Source organism: Mastigoproctus giganteus, chromosome 4, assembly GCF_048544385.1.
Source record: "Mastigoproctus giganteus isolate SK-2022 chromosome 4, ASM4854438v1, whole genome shotgun sequence".
In the NCBI taxonomy this organism is placed as follows: Eukaryota; Metazoa; Arthropoda; class Arachnida; order Uropygi; family Thelyphonidae; genus Mastigoproctus; species Mastigoproctus giganteus.
Window position 1 is genome coordinate 7287824 of NC_143578.1, and position 16698 is coordinate 7304521.

General features: G+C 35.3%; 2 protein-coding genes across 2 annotated transcripts; both read right to left on the reverse strand.

The window, feature by feature from the left end:
• Positions 1-1942: 1942 nt before the first annotated feature.
• On the reverse strand, positions 1943-6548 carry LOC150086361 (uncharacterized). The gene is made up of 6 exons (XM_090371329.1): positions 6439-6548; positions 5847-5902; positions 5474-5590; positions 5162-5248; positions 4915-4941; positions 1943-2110 (listed from the first exon to the last, which is right to left on the reverse strand). The coding sequence occupies exons 1-5, from the start codon at positions 6524-6526 to the stop codon at positions 4915-4917; spliced, it is 375 nt and encodes a 124-aa protein (XP_090227455.1). The 5' UTR covers positions 6527-6548; the 3' UTR covers positions 1943-2110.
• Positions 6549-10795: 4247 nt separating this feature from the next.
• Positions 10796-13567, reverse strand: LOC150086362 (uncharacterized). The gene is made up of 6 exons (XM_090371330.1): positions 13454-13567; positions 13172-13227; positions 12896-13012; positions 12698-12787; positions 11500-11526; positions 10796-10890 (listed from the first exon to the last, which is right to left on the reverse strand). Exons 1-5 carry the CDS (start codon positions 13539-13541, stop codon positions 11500-11502), a joined length of 378 nt encoding a protein of 125 aa, XP_090227456.1. The 5' UTR covers positions 13542-13567; the 3' UTR covers positions 10796-10890.
• Positions 13568-16698: the final 3131 nt, after the last annotated feature.

Here is a 16698-nt window from a genome sequence, read left to right on the forward strand (position 1 = left end):
CCACACAGGAAGACCTTTTGCACTAGGCATTTGGAGCTACCCGGCCATCATAGTTGTTTCCAGTTTTCAACATGCGTGCTACTGACGACGCCACAGCATTCGCATTCGACGATGTGTCGAATGCGTCCTTTTGTGTGTCGTTTGCTATGGAATCCTATACGCCACAGTGCGCGGCGCATCGTCATTTGGGATATTGTTCTTGTATTCCTTATATTGTATTGCAGTGTCAACTATCGCACAGTGATTTGCCGTTAAGACCGTACAATGTGTTGCACCCTTCGCTCACCACGAACATCCACCTTGCATAATCCTTTACAGTTCTGTCGTTGGAGATGGTTTAACCCCGTCGACACCTTTCTTTTTTATACCTTAAACACAGTTGTTAGATTTGTTGGTGCATCAGCAAATTAGGCTATAAAGCTTAAACACAGTGGGCCGTGAACAACGAACAAGACATATCGTTTTCATATCGGAAACTCCATGTCTTGACTCCGGACACACGACCTCCCACAATCACGTCCTTTTGAAATTAAGTTCCCATTCTTGGAGTGAAATGTGAAAAAAAGCACAAGTTCTTAGTTTTTCTTTGATAAATGCTGTATATGAGTCTTAAATCCCCGATAATCATAGAATTAAATACCAAAGTTTTATTTGTTCATCAAATGTGGATTCAATCCGAAAATCTAGATCAAAACGTTATTACCGTGAGGATCTAAACTCGCTCTAGAATTGCCATAAACAAATACTAACAGATCATCAGCTTAGCCTAACATTTCAATATTGGAGAGGTCATCATTAAGAGCAATCTATTTGTTCAGTACAAGGTTCCAAAGTAAGGGTCCAACAACGGAAACCTGAAGACTAATTTCAGGGGGCGCGCACTCATCAATGGGAATCAATGTCAATGTAAGTTATTAGATATCTTCAATTGCTTTAACCTAGTGGAGATTGGATTAAATTCTAAATTTCAGGGAATAATATCTCAGTTATTGTAAAATAATTAAGAAATATTAATTAAAATAATAAATGACTCTTGTAACAATTGCAACTTTTTTCCATTTTATCAAGTAACTCTCCTCTAAGCTGGGATATTCAGTGATTTAACTTGTATGAATCGAAAACGAAGTTTATATTTCCATTTCTTTAACAGAGCAACGAGATTTGAAAATGAATTGGATCTTTTGTAACATTTTAAAATTTTTAATTGGCATTTAGTAAAACAATTAAATAACTGAAAACTGAGCAACCAGAAGTCTACGTATTCTCTTTACTTTCTCTTTAGCTGGTGTTGGGGAAGTGGGTGGTTTTAAGATATACAAAGAAGGATTGAAAGATATTTAAAGAAGGATTGGATAAATTATTAGAACGAATGAACTGATGATGTGGGGAGATTTTTATTTTTATTTGTTTCTTGTATGTTATTTTTGGCTGGTGCTATTTATTTATACTTTAAGTTTATTTTAAAAGTCGTCGAAATATACATACACTGGCAAAAAAAATACTTCTTGCAGTTACTACTGCAAGAAGTATGAATGCCACAATATATTTGTCATATGACTGCAACAATGCAGATATTTGTAAACGATTTATTTTTTGTCTCGCATTTTCGTTACATTCCATTATTATTTCGTAATCAAGATAAACAAATCAAAATATCTAAAAGATACGCGAAGGATGAAATAATTTAGACAAGTTTCATTTAAATTCTGAGACACCTTTCTTAATTATTTAAGGTGGAATATATGAATAAGGATATGTAAAGATGTTAGAATACACGTTGCCGCACAAATTCTAATGGAAAGAATTCTAATGTTTCAATATTTGGCTCTTTGTTTATGTTGTATCAGTGATGTTAATGGAAACCTTTCTGCGTGATATCAAGAAGAACATCTCATTCTTATATTATTTATTAGAAACTCTTGCTATTATATTCTTTATAAGAACAGTCATATATACATTCCTTGTAGAATATTATACAGATGAAGTATTATTTCTTCAAATCATTTCTCTTTTCGGTGGAACGGAGAGATTGTGTTCACGCCAAACTATGGAACTCTGGGTTTATTCTTGCTAATAAAAGGTTCTGCCTCTTTAAATATAGATCGACTATCTGAAAATAATCATAAAAACCAAATGAGCATCTCCATAGCATCAACATAAATGATGTACATTTATTATTTCACTAAGAGTGGTAAAGTGATGGAAGCATTTCATTGCTTACCTTTATAAGGGTCCTCAAAAGAATGTACAAGTACAAATATCCTTCAACATTTCTTGGGGAAATGTTGTTAAACGAATATACTGTCCCATTTTAATAGACATTACTTTATTTTTGTTGTGTTCATTCGTGATTTTCAAATGAACCGTAAGGAACTCATATGTCGAAAATACAGGCAGCCTCTTATGGGAATTCGGCTATTGTCTTCACTATGTCCATCCGTCCGCATGTACAAAATCAACTCGCAGTGGTCGAATTTTCATGAAATTTTATATTTGGGCCTTCTAGAAACAGACATAATGTCTTCCAAAATTTCATTAAAATTAGACAAATTGAAATTATGCCGTTATTATTTCTTTGTCCGTCCATCCGTGTTTAATAACACGACTCCCAGTGGTGGATTTTCAAGAAATTTCATATTTCACTCTTCTAGAGCAATTTGTTAACTCTCATACAAATCACACAGGCTATCCATATACTGCACATAGCATTGGATATTACGTTTTTTACAGTGCGCTGGTTGAAAGAATGAACGGGCAATATGGCGGAAGCTTCGAAAAAAAATTTCTTAGTTCTCACTTCAGAGACATTGCCTTTGGTCATTTTTTAAAATAATAAATCTGGAATCATTACTCGTTTCCAGTGCCTGAAATGTATGTACATTAACTAACTTGTTGATTTACTATTGATTGATTGTTAATAAATCAATAGACTAACCAAGTTAAATCAAGATAAATTAATAAACCAAGGACTAACGAGGTAACAGAAGTAAGAAGCTGCTCAGAAAAGAGAAGACCATCCTCAAGAAAGACATCTACAGCACATCCGAGACCTATAGTCAGAGGATCAAAGAATACCTTGACACCCTCTGACAGAAACTCCTGCCACTGAACAAAAGACTTCGCAGTTACGGGGAGAGTATCCACAGGAAAACAGGATATTTGATGGAAACCAGAGGGTCTTCTACTAAAGAAAAAAAAATTGGACAAGGAGAAGGAAGGCAACGGATCTCCCAACAAGAAGGCACTCGAGGAGTTCAGCAGCGAAGTTAGTCATAATGGCCGTCCCCTGGATAGATTTAGAACGGAAGAAAATCAAGAACATACATGAAATAATATAATGGGAGATTCATTAGAAAGGAGTACACAGACAATTAGGAAATCTTAAAACCGAACCAGCGAACCCAAGGAATAGAAAAAATCCACAGCTGTTGCTAAGGGAAGTTCAAATACACACACAGTGGTTTATGCGACTATATGTGCAGTTAAATCCCAGGGTCTCTGACTCAAAGAATCATTTACCTGAAAGCTAAGGACAAAGACACTACAAACCCAGCATAGTACAGAGCAATCATCTTTCTCTAACAATAATCCTGACCAACGACCAACTGCATAACTAAAAAAATATCAGCCCACATGTAGAGCCAGAACTCATAGCCGAGCAGTAGAATGGATGTAAGCAGATGAGAAAAGGATGCAAGGAGCAATTAACCATTGAAGCTACACTTATGGAGCAGACCAACAAGAAGCACCGCAACCTGAATACGGCCTACATCGACTACCCCAAGGCCTTCGACTCCGTGCCACATAGCTGGCTGATAAAGACACTGGGGATCTACAAAGTTAACCAGACATGCACACTTCCTAGAAGTATCCGTGGTAAAATGGAGATCCACCATCAAGGTCGAGAACATTCTGATCAAACCGATCCCCATCAGTAAAGGAACCTTCCAGGAAGGTGCCCTGAGCCACTAGGTTCTGTCTAGTACTCAATCCACTGTCTACCTTTCTCAATAACAGTTAAGTATGGGTATACCCTAAAACAAGGGAGGAAGACTTATACATCCTAGCCAACTTTGTGTACATGGATGACATCCAACTCTATGCCACAACGGAGAATAAACTCAAACAGCTACTCCGGCTTATCGGAGTATCTGTTGGAGTTGATTCTCGTCAGTATTGGTGTCAGTACTAAACTTAGAGTTTAGTACTGACATTAGGATGCAATTTGCCTTAGACAAATGCAAGAATCATGAATTATATCAAAGATATCAAATCGGACGAAACTACAAGATGAAGACCAGTGAAGAGTTGAAGGCATGACAGAAGCAGAGTCAAACAAATTTCTAGGGATGATGCTGTTGTTGTATTTATAGTAGTAGGGTTTTAGGAGCATCAGAAACTAAGGCCATATTGCTCTGTGTATATTGTTTGCAAATTGCGTATGTTCTGAGGTCCATTTTCAGTTTAGTGAACAAAAAACCATGCTATTCTTACCTAAGAATGAACTTTTGAACTATCTACGCCTGAGACCGACTAATTCAACCACGGAGTGAAAAAGGCCACTAAAGTTCCTCCCATCATCGACGGGATTCGAACCCGAGCCATTTCCACCCGAAGTGGGGAGGACGGTGACGATACCACTGTGCTACTCGCGCAGACAATCGCCCTAGTAACGTATTCCTTCGGGATTACGGATTTGACCATCTCCAAGCTGGAAGAGGAGGTTTAAACTAACAAGAGAACTTGATAGTTTAAATAAATTCAAAGGAGAACTAGACAAACTATTGGCGGGAATGAATAGGTAAAATGAGAGGTTTCGTGTTTTTTTTGTCTGATGCCGCATAAGCTTGTTTTTTTTGTTACATATGCCACTGACAATATTAGAAAAAAAATAGAAATAAAATGTTCTCTCACCTACTCGACGATGTGTGTTCCACACGCCTGTAAAACAGAACGAGGAAAATGACTGTTATTCAAAATATGTTAAAAAGAGAACACAACTAATTATTTTCTAAAAGAAATATAACACATTAAAGATATATTCTTTTTTTTTTTGTTCGATTGCGCAGCATGAAGGATAAATTTTCATAAACTTTTCTGTGTTTGCAATGTTTTATTAATATGAATTAGAAAGCCGAATGGAATTAAAGCAAAAACTTACGTGATAAGCAGCTTTTATTTCTTCAATAAATTCCTCTTTGGGTTTTCCTCGTTTCTCCCTTATGCATCTCAAAACTTTACGCATTTCCTAAAGAAATATAAAAGTTTTATATTTCCAGTTTTCAAAGCATTATGGTTTTATGAAGATAGAACTATTCCAGCTTACTACACTTGCTGTACGTAATGAAAAATAACTTCTAATCCATGCTTACTGAATAAGAAATAACTAAGCATGAAGAAACCAAGTTAGTTAATGTACGCAGTGCGTTTCAGCGCATCCACCACATTTCCTCAAACCATAATGTGCACTTACCTCTGATGTTCCTGTTCCAGATAACGCTCCCTCACATCTGTAGTCTTCAACCTCATCGTCAGTAGTTAATACCCGGCCCTCAATCTCTTTAGCACATTCGATCCAGTGATCTAAATACTGAAAAAACAAAAAAGGAAATCGGTAGATATTTTTTTTTTCTGTTTTTAACTTTAAAATTAAACTCCAATTTTTAAAGTTAATTGAAATGAGTTTTTAATATAAAATGAATGCTCCTAAAAGAGTAAGTTATGATGGAAATTAATGCTATATCTCTACTATATAAAAAGTTTTATGGTGTATTAAAATTATCATTTTTATTTCTATATTCATATTATTTGAAAAATTTATTTTTACTTTAAAATAATAGATTTACCTCGTCGTGCATGTTTTTCAACAAACAACGGAAGAGATCATATTTTCCTTCAGTTGCTGCAAAAAAGGGTTTTCCATTAATCAGATTCATAAAACGATATTTGAAAAATATTATTACATTTTTCAACATTAATTGAGTACGACTGATGACCCTGTAATTTAATCTATTGGGCACAATTCATTTAGAGAAAAAGTTCTATATTTTGTTGTCCATAACGTGACTCACTGCATGATTTAGTTCTGCAGTTCACGTGATTGGTCTCCTTCGTACAAAAAAGTGTATAATAAAAGAGAAATGTTGCTTTTGCATCTTTAAGCAATAATGTTTATATTTAAAAATATTTTAATAAATAAATTAAGGCATTTTTATAAGTTATTTATTAATTTTAATGTTTAGTAAATATAAATTTAATTAGACACCTTTTTATGGCTTGTAAGTATAAAACAAGCACAAAATGAACTCCTTAAAACTAAATTTTTCATTTTATTTGATCAAATTTAAAAATTTTTAAAGATTTTTGAATGCTATATTTATGCAGAAAAATGTGAATCTGCGATGGATATATTTTAAAAAATAATCATTGGATACTCACGGCAGTCTCTCGCCATGGTCTTGCCAAAAGCAGCCCTGGACAGAGATACCCCAGCCAATATCAGGGAGAGCGTTACCAGCAACTTCATTTCGGATGGATCTGTTCAAAGCAAAGAGCAGAAGTAAGTGCTGTATCTCTTTTTGTCTCCTCCATGAGATGTGCATGATTGCCAGTTTGGACCTGTCATGAAAAATGACGTCATTGACAACAATCGTGCGTTGCTTCTTTGTGGAGGACATGCGCGACTGGGCTGTCATGCCTTCCCTTCCACAAAGAGAAATTTCCGTAACAAAATCAGATAAAGGAATAGCTCGGTTCAGCGAAACTAATTTACTTACAAAATACAATTCTGTACATTATTTTTTCATGATTCTTATACCAACATAATTTCTCAGAAAAATTATATAAAACCTCTTCTGATAAATGGTCTTGTCCGATCTATTGAGTTTCATAATGGTTTTGCCCATTCATAGCGAATAGGTAAAGGCAATTTTTGAAAAAAAATAAATAAACACCAAGAGGAGGATGTAAATTTGATCATTATACGTGGAAATTTAACCCTGGGGGCTCACATTGGTGAGCGGCATGGCACACCCAGGGTTCTGAGCTGGATATCATCATTCTTTTCTTTCTTGGTGATTTCATTCTCCTTTTGACTCTCTCTCTCTCTCTCTCTCTCTCTCTCTCTCTCTCAGGGTAACTCGGGAACTTTTTTTTGACTCAGATGGTGGGAAAATGCCATTTTTACACATCTCAACTAATCAGTTTTCTCTCTCAGAGATCATTGCCATTCGCATGTTACCAGCTGTCCAATCTCTGTGTTCCTAAAGTTTACAAAGAACAATAATTAAAAGCATAAGAATCTTCATCCAGGAGTCTTCACAACACCACATCTATAAGACCTCCGGACAGTTGGATGATTACATTTAAATTGTTCAAATGGACTCTTCTTTCGTATTTTGGAAGGGGAATGTTAATTTTGCTATGTTTTCATCGTAAAGACAGCATTATTAGGACCATAAGCTAGTGGCGTTTTCGACTGCCACTTGCATCCTATTCCCTTCGTATAACTAGAAATTGGAAACTATAATATTAATTTTTTTCAAACTATGATGATTGGTTTGTCAAATATTAATCGCAGTGATAAACACCTCTGTCTATAATTATCATTAATTACTAGAATTCTTCAACTATCTTTTTTGTTGCTGTTATTTGTATTTTCGGATCCTTGGGAAACGCCTGAAAGTTATATTTCCAAGCCAACCTTCTCCCATTTTATTAGAGATCATCAATAACCACTCTGAATATTTTTAATACAAAATCGATTGTTTGAGATGCATAATCAGCTTTCTAAGCCGCTACATGGAAGTCGTGTTCAAGGCTACGATCACACTGGACAGGTTTTGGAGGAAACCAATTTGTCCAGACGCTCTAGGGAGGAAGGAATCTATCATTACCACGGCTACTTGAAACAATAAATAACTACTTTCGTCAAAATGGAATTCCAGTCATCCTGGATGAGCAATAATTCCCTTTAAAACAAGATTCTGAAGGTCAGACGTTAATGACGTCACCATGGAGGTAGTGGGAGTAATATTGGGGTACAAGAAGTGTGTTCTCATCTGGAACACGCTCCTACGAACATAAGAGCCAAGCAGTTTTTTCCTGCTTATATTTCCAGTGACAGCAATTAACCTTACGCAATTTATATTTCGCTTTCAAATAAAAGTACACAATTGTTCGGCAGTAAGAAAGAATGCGGAACAACTGCCACAAGGAAATGCAATCAAATTTCTTTCTCCTTTAAATTGTATCAGTTCATCTCGCAGTTCAGCAACTTACGCAGTTCTAGATGCTGAGAAAACTTTTATGATATCGCGAATGGCATATGGAATTGTAAAGGGCTACAGATCTTTAAAACCTTAACAATACTACACTTGTCCAGACAACTCTATTGAGGATTACTGCGAATTTTAATTTCTCTTGGAATTTGAACGTTATTCTTGTTAAGGATTTTATCCTTAACAAGTAGCAGGACAAACCAGATCGGACCTTTACGTAAGGGAAAGGGGATAGTAATAAATACACCAGCTGCCGTTGCAGATGAACTCAACAGTTATTTTGCATCGATATTTACAAATGAAAAACGTTTTGTGGCAATGGGAAATTATGGGAGCGAAGTTGAAAAATATGTAATTAATGATACTGAAATTTCGCAAGATTATTTAATGAAAATACTTTCGAGCCTACAGACCAGTAAGGCTCCTGGAGTTGATGGAATATACCCTATAATCTTAAGAGAGGCGGCAAGCGAGTGCATTGAACCATTGAGGCTAATTATGCAAGCATCACTTGGATTGGAAAATCCCCTTTTGCAAATACATTTGCACTTTTCCATTCCCTTGGATTGGAAAAGTGCAAATGTATCTCCCATACATAAGGGTGGCTCTAAAAGTGAAGTTGGAAATTATCGACCTGTCAGTCTGACTTCAGTGGTAGGGAAAATCATGGAGGCAATTATCAAGGGTGGAATTCAGGATCATTTGGATCGAATTGAAATTCTCAAGGATACTCAGCATGGTTTTGTAAAGGGAAAATCATGTTTAACAAATCTGGTTCGCTATTTCGAAAGGGTCACTCACGAGCTGGATTTAGGGAATAATTTCGACATTGTTTATTTAGATTTCAGCAAAGCTTTTGACTGAGTCCCACATGAGCGGTTGCTTTATAAGCTGGAACAGGTTGGAATCACTGGGAAAATCCTTAGATGGATAGAAGGATGGCTTCAGGGCAGGAGGCAGAGGGTTGTGATAAATGGCTATTCCTCAGATTGGGTTGATGTAAGAAGTGGGGTTCCCCAAGGATCAGTATTAGGACCACTGTTGTTTTTAATTTTCATAAACGACATTGATGAAGGGATAGAGGGCGTGATGTCTAAATTTGCAGATGATGTTAAAATTGGTAGAGTAGTTAATGATCACTGTCAAGCTGAGCTTCTTCAGAGAGACCTAGATAGACTTCAAGAATGGTCAGAAAAATGGCAGCTGTGCTTTAATCCAACAAAGTGTAAGGTATTACACCTGGGAAACGGTAATCCCAAAATAACTTATTCACTTGGTGGAGTTCAACTAAACCCAGTACTGGAGGAAAGGGACTTGGGTGTTACAAATACGGTCAGACATGAAATTCTCTGAGCATTGTAAACAGGTTACAAGGAAGGCCCATGGTGTCCTATCGATGATCTATCGAACTTTTGCAAGTAGAGATAGGGACGTGATAATCCCATTATATAAGGCTTATGTTAGACCACACTTGGAATACTGTGTTCAAGTATGGAGACCGCACCTAAAGAAAGACATCGAGCTTCTTGAAAGGGTGCAAAGAAGGGTAACTCGCCTGGTGAGATCGGCAAAAGGGCGTCCTTATGAAGAAAGACTTCGGATATGTGGGCGGCAGAGTTTGGAAACTAGACACCTTAGAGGAGATTTGATTGAGGTGTTTAAGGCTCTGAGAGGCATCAGTAAAATGAATGAGGACAAAATTTTCAAGATTATAAATGATGCTAGAACTAGGGGACATAAATTGAAGTTACGGGGGAAATGTTTAGATTGGACTGCAGGAAGTTTTATTTTAGCCAGCGAGTTATAAATTACTGGAATAAGTTGCCTTCATGGGTGGTAGAGGCCGACAGTTTGGGGAAATTCAAAGGTTATCTGGATAGTACTTTCGGGTAAGGGAAGCGCATAGGATGATAGGATTAATTTCCTTTTTATTTATTTTTTATTTTATTTATTTTTTATTTCATTTATTTTTTATTTTATTTTTTTTATTTATTAATTATTATTATTTAGTTATTTATTTTATTTATTTATTTATTTTTTTTGTTTTTATCATTGTTTTGTTCGGATTTTTTTTTTTTTTTTTTTTGGCTGGTGCAGCATAAGCCATAGGCTTTCTTGCACCATGCGGCCGTTACTAATACTAATAATACTAATACTAAGTTAACTCGTTAAGGATTTTATTCTTATATTTTCTGTTTTCATTTTAAATCTATTACAAGTTTGTTTTTCTAAATTTATGAATAACTGAAACAGTAATTCTGCCATTTGGAAGTGTTTAAGGTCAATGTTACGTTTAATTTTGAATTTCCATACTATGAATCCGCTACTGTATTTAGATACCGCAATTAAATTATAAAAACATAAACAAAATAAATTTATAAGTATTTTTTTATATTTTTTATCTGTTTTCTTTTTTTGAATTTTTAAGAATTATGGACACCAGTCATTATCAAATATCAGTTTATTTTATCAATATCTACTGATCTTGACTACATATTAAAATGAACGAGGCTTTCATAAGTTTATACATAAAAGCAAAATCTGTTATATAGCGTTTGACATTTTTGGAAGAAATAATTTCTCATTGCCTCATCCGAATCTTGCCATTACTCTGAAACAGGAAAATATAGATTATTAGATGCGATATTTGTTTAATTAACGAATCAAGGATCTTTTTATAAATTTTAGCATATATCATCTCTTTTAATAAAAGGTGTAGTTATTCTCTTACATGCAGAGCGTAGTAAGAATAAAATAAATAAATAAATAAATTCTAAAATAACATTTATTATTACAATTTTATTCAATTGTCATCACATTTTTTTTTTTAATACCAGCATCTCAAATATCCTTAATTGCACTAATATATAAATTGTTTAAAAATGTTCATTTTTTTCCTCTGTGTTGTTTATATTAGTTAAATTTGGTTTATTTTTCATTAAATAGAATATCAGAGGATTTGAGATCGTAGTATACACAGCGGTTCCTTTTGGTAAGTTCTCAAACTATATTTTTATCACTCCATGAATTTTTCGGATAATAATAATTTCATACTATTCATTAGTGCATCGTGTCTTCAGTACATTAATTAATCATTTAATTCGCTAGTTAAGAGTTATTTCCACATAACTTTGAAATATAAATGTAATTAAATATAGTGTATTTAGAATTTATTATTAAAACATTCTAAGACATAATAAACAAATACGAGATAACTTACCTACTCAGCAACTACTGATCCACAGTACTGGAAAGAAAATTAGCAGAAATGTAGATTCATAATTCTGAATGTTGCAAAATATTATGTTATATATGATCTAAATAGAAAGAAGAGAAATATTATCCTTTTTCACTATTCAAACTCTAAAACCAAGTCCGTTTTTACATCGCGAAATTTATCTTTCAGATTTTTGACAACCCAGATAATCATATCGTTTTGAACTCCCTTCACTGCTTGGGTACTGCTGACATCCAAAGTGTTTCAGAGTCTGCGTTCTTGTTGTTATAATAGGATTTTAGGAGCATCAGCGACTAAGGCCATTCTGCTCCGTGTATGCTGTCTCTAAATTGCGTCTATTCTGTAGTCGATTTTCTGTTAGCTGGATGAAAAACAGGAGTTTGTGGGGGGGAAATACCATGCTACCCTCGCTTGAGACCGACTAACTGAGCCACGTTGCGAAAAGGCCCATAAAAATTGCTCATGTCATCGACAGGACTCGGAACTTTGGTCTTTTCCACACGGTGTAGGAAGAACGGTGATTGTACCAACTGTGGTACCTACGAGGGCGCAGACAACTGACTGATACCATTGTCTATTCAGATAAAAGTTTATCAAAAGACTTGTAGCATTTTCAGGGTCTGAGTGGTTTGGAAAGACTAACGTACACATACTGAATACTAGGATAGATGTTGGAAATCTTAGAAATGTTCCGCAAACTATTATATGACAATTTTTGCCTGTTGGATAGTAGTTGTCGTTTTGAAAGAATACGTCCCTTTCCGGGTGGTAAAAATGAAGCATTGCGGGCTGAAGTTGGTCCTCTACGACAGAAAGCTATTCAATGGAGGTGACACGACTTTATAACAGTATGTACGGATCTAGGCCGTACCAACAGAACATACTCATACCATGATAAAATCTAAATGCATAGCTAGACAAAAATCACGCCACACTTTCATTGGTGTAGAAAAGCGTAAATCAAGACCCAATCAAGGATTCCTTTCATCAAAAGTTTCCGTAAAATTAAATTTAAGACGGATAAACGATCCCTGTTGTTAACGGTCTCTATCATTAAGTTTAACTTAGAGTTCAGTTGTATTTATTTCGGACTGCATCCCTTATATATGAATAATTATTATAAATTATTTAGTGCTTAGGAGTATTAATATCAGCTCCACTTTGTTGTCAGACCACTTACTTTGTAAGCCTCACGAATTTCATCCATGAAATGCTCTTCGGTCGGGTGTCTGGTTCGAGCCATAACACATCTTTTTGCATTAAGAAGATGCTACAAAGAAAAATAATAAATGAATAAAGCAACGCTACAAATAGATATTGATGAAAAAGACAAATGAGCTCCCATTATCGCGAAAGAGAGAAGAAAATAGAAACTCACCACGGAGACACCCGTTCCAGCCTTGATCCCTTCACATAAGTATTCCACCAGTTCACTAAGGGACTCCACCTGTCTATCTTCTGCCTCTTTGGCGCAGATGTTCCAGTCCTCCAGAATCTAAAATCATAAAAACTAACTCTAGAAATGAGATATAATCGCAACTTCCGGATATTTAGTTTCCAGAAACTGTGTACAATAGGTACATAAATCTGTAAAAAAAATTGAAGTGAAGGAATTGAATGAGAATATACTATATAACAACAGTTAGTCACTTACATGGTCGCCTATAAATTTAGTAACGCAGTCTATAGTCTCTTGGTGGGTGTCCAGTCCTGTAAAAGGAGAAAATTTTCATTTTGAATTTTTAAGATACCTGCAAATGAACTTAAGAAAAATCAAGTAGATAAAATTTATACTTTTATTTATCTGTAATTTTTTAAAAATTATTATATAGTTATCATTTGCATTAATAGCTTGTTAAAAACATCATTACTAAGTAACTACACTTCTGTTATTTGAAAATTAGAAGTATTTAGTTACATTTTTTTATTTTCTTACCACAATCTCTCGACATCGTTTTGTTGAAAGCATTATCATCCGCCCAGGCTTCAACCAAGATCACTGCAAAGACGTAAAAGAGCTTCATCGTTGTCAGCAAATGGCCAAAGAAGAGATGGTAGCCACAGAGGATGTCCTCATAATATACTGCGAGTCATCAATCGGTACAAGGAAATCTTATACGTAATTAACAACGGAAGTTGTCTTTAATTTGCAATTTAGGTAACCCCTTATTATGAGATGCCCTTAATGACCATTTGTTTATTAGTATCTTCCTCCAGATACAGGTTTCCTTCTTATGTCGACCTTCGTGGTCACTAATGGATCCCGACTGGATTAATTTCGATTTGAAGCTTCCGATACCTGAAAATTGCGTTCTGCCATCGGATTCCCTGTTTTACTTTATGAAAGAAAATCGTGAAAAATTCTATAGGAAGGAAAGATTGTGCCTCAATATCGATTGGCCTCAACAAACATTTTCAAGACAGGGCCTATACGACGCTTGAGGTGAAACTAATTAACCTTCTCGTGGTTGGTATCTCTTAGCAAACATTTATTCAGATAACTGATCCTTGCAGAGCACTTAGCTTGTAGATTTTTACGTTATTCATAATAACCTATTTTCCATATTTCATTATATTTTGTTAAAAGCAGCAAATAGCTCATATCGTGATTTTTTTTTTTTGAAAATTACTCCAGTAAAAAATAAAACAAAAAGGATAGCCTTCCTGCATTAGCTATGATTCTGAGATCACTAATAGTGCCGCTAATGCAGCTGATTATCTTTCTTCAGTTCAGTAGTGCGTGTAATACTTGTGACGTATTTAATGAATAGTTTTGGAAATAAATCTGACGTGTTCTCGATCTAAAATGCTGGCTATAAACAGTAATTATTCCGATATTAAGCTTTTCTTATTAAACATAAAAAATCCGATGACATCATAACCACGTGATCACATTTGAACAATGCAATTATCTTAATGGCCGCTTTCATTCTGCTTATTTTAAAGATAAAAAACATACATATGTTGGGAAATATTTTAAAATACTTTGAAAAATAGCATAGATTGATCAAAAGTTTTGAGTATATTTATTCGCAAATTTTGTGTGCCATGTGAATGTATTTTAATTCTGGAAATCGAATCCTTTCAAATTTTGAACAAGCAGAAATAAGGCTGATGTTTCTCTCCCAATTTTGGGTAGGATAGAGAGAGTAGTATTAATATTAGTATTAGCAAATGATGGAAAAAAGCAAGGTTATACAGTATAAGCCAAAAATATCCAATTTCACCTACCCATCCCCTCCAATAGTTTGTCTCGTCCTTCCTACAATTTATTCAAACGATTCACTTTCACAACAAAGGATGGAAACTTGTTCCAGCAATCAACGACCGTTGGCTGAAGGCAAACTTCACATAACTGTTCTATAACCATCCTTCCTCAATTTCAATTTATACCTCTTTATGCGTGTAGTCTTAGCAAGGGGAAGGACGCCATTAGGATTAAGTTTGCTCAATCCATTCAAAGCCTTGAACATCTCAATTAGATCATCTCTCAGGGGCCTAATCTCCAGACGTGGCAATTGGCAAAACCGATGCCTATATTTGTAAAACCACCCCTTTATTCTCCTCACCAATCTTGTTACCCTTCTTTGTAAAGGTTCTAATACCTCAATATCCTTCGTGTTTGCAGTATTCAAGTTGTGGCCTGACCATTGCCTTATAAAATGGGAAAATCACCTCCTTATCCCTGCTATCAAAATTCCCATATATCCTTGACAAAACCCTATGAGCTGTCCTAGTAGCCTGCCTGCCCTGTTCAAAGAATTCATATCTGATGGCGTCATTACCCCCCAGGTCCTTTTATGGTGTTTTCTACCGTAAACTCAGATATTTTCTCCAGCAAAACAGAAAACCCACAGAATACATGTAATTTACAAACAGTATGCACGGAGCAATATAGCCTTAGTTGCTGATGCTTTTAAAACTCCACAACAACAACGCATATTTCCGGTCTACAGGGACCTCCCCTGAATTAGAAATGCTCTCATAATTATGGCTAAAGGTATGCATACTTCTCTAATAAAATTAGTTGATCCCAGGGACGTCTTATGTTAATTTCTCTTCCACTTTGTTTTCTGTTATTACAAAATAATTTACCCTCCCTCATTGATTTTGATGAACTTGAGGCATCCACTTCCTTAACGAATTCCTCATGCGGAAGTGTAGATGCAAAATACCTATTCAATTTGTCAGTATCCCGAGTAGAATCATTAACTGGCAAACCATCGATATCAACTGTATTAATGCGATTCAACCCCTTCCTTCTAGTGTTTGTATAAGTAAAACAGTCTGCTGTTTTTCTTTGTATCCTATGACAAAGATTTCTGGTAATCTGCTTTGGCTTACCTAACCATCTTTGCGACTTTATTGCAGACTAATGTATTTCTACCATACATTTCTTTATCAGCTGATAGTTTATATGCGTCCGATGCACTTTTCTTCTCTGGCACGTGACTCGATCGTTTATGTGACATCAACTTAGGCGACTAAGCCTTGAAGAGTATTTTTTAGTTGGTATGAATCGTGTTTTCAATTTATAATTTGTCATTGGTAACATCATTAGTTGTCCCACTTAACAGAATTTAAAAAATCTCCGCGAACAATATGAAAGTAAAACCCTTCACTTTACCCCTGATTGTACCTTTAAGTAAATCCTACATCAGGTTGTCTCTCGAACATGCTTCTGTAGGAAACAGTCATCCAATAAATCCACAAACATCCTGCTAGTGTACTAGTCACCAACCCACAAGTTGCAGTCAATATCTGGGAAGTTAAAATCCCCCATTATAAGACATCCTGATTTACTAGACCATTCCATTTCCTTGTATAGTTGTTCGTTGTACTCAGAATGATCAGGCCTATAATGACAAACTATAGCACATTGTTACTCTCGTTTTTGCTTTCTGAGTGCTTAGGTCACAACAAACTGACTGAACATTGCACTGTCCATCTATGTCAACTGGATAGACTTCCTTAGCTTTTATGTGCTTCTTAACTAAGAGCATAATCCCTTTCCTGCCCTTTCTGTACACATTGTACTTATCAAATTCCAATTCTGCATCACTTTTATCTGAGTGACACCCTTGGATATCTCAGAAAGTCTGCATTTGATGACTTGGCCAGCACTTCAAATTTACTAATTGCGAATTCACTAACACAGCCCACGTATTCACTTTTCCACGA

Bases quoted from the DNA above. Each gene is read 5' to 3' on its own strand.
- LOC150086362 (XM_090371330.1), bottom strand. From the start codon at position 13,541: ATGAAGCTCTTTTACGTCTTTGCAGTGATCTTGGTTGAAGCCTGGGCG. The intron at 13,228-13,453 runs GTAAGAAAATAA...CTCCTTTTACAG, and splicing joins AACGATGTCGAGAGATTGTG to GACTGGACACCCACCAAGAG. The intron at 11,527-12,697 runs GTAAGTGGTCTG...TTTTCTTTCCAG, and splicing joins AAATTCGTGAGGCTTACAAA to TACTGTGGATCAGTAGTTGC.
- LOC150086361 (XM_090371329.1), bottom strand. From the start codon at position 6,526: ATGAAGTTGCTGGTAACGCTCTCCCTGATATTGGCTGGGGTATCTCTG. The intron at 5,249-5,473 runs GTAAGTGCACAT...ATATTTCTTTAG, and splicing joins CTGGAACAGGAACATCAGAG to GAAATGCGTAAAGTTTTGAG. The intron at 4,942-5,161 runs GTAAGTTTTTGC...TCTGTTTTACAG, and splicing joins AAATAAAAGCTGCTTATCAC to GCGTGTGGAACACACATCGT.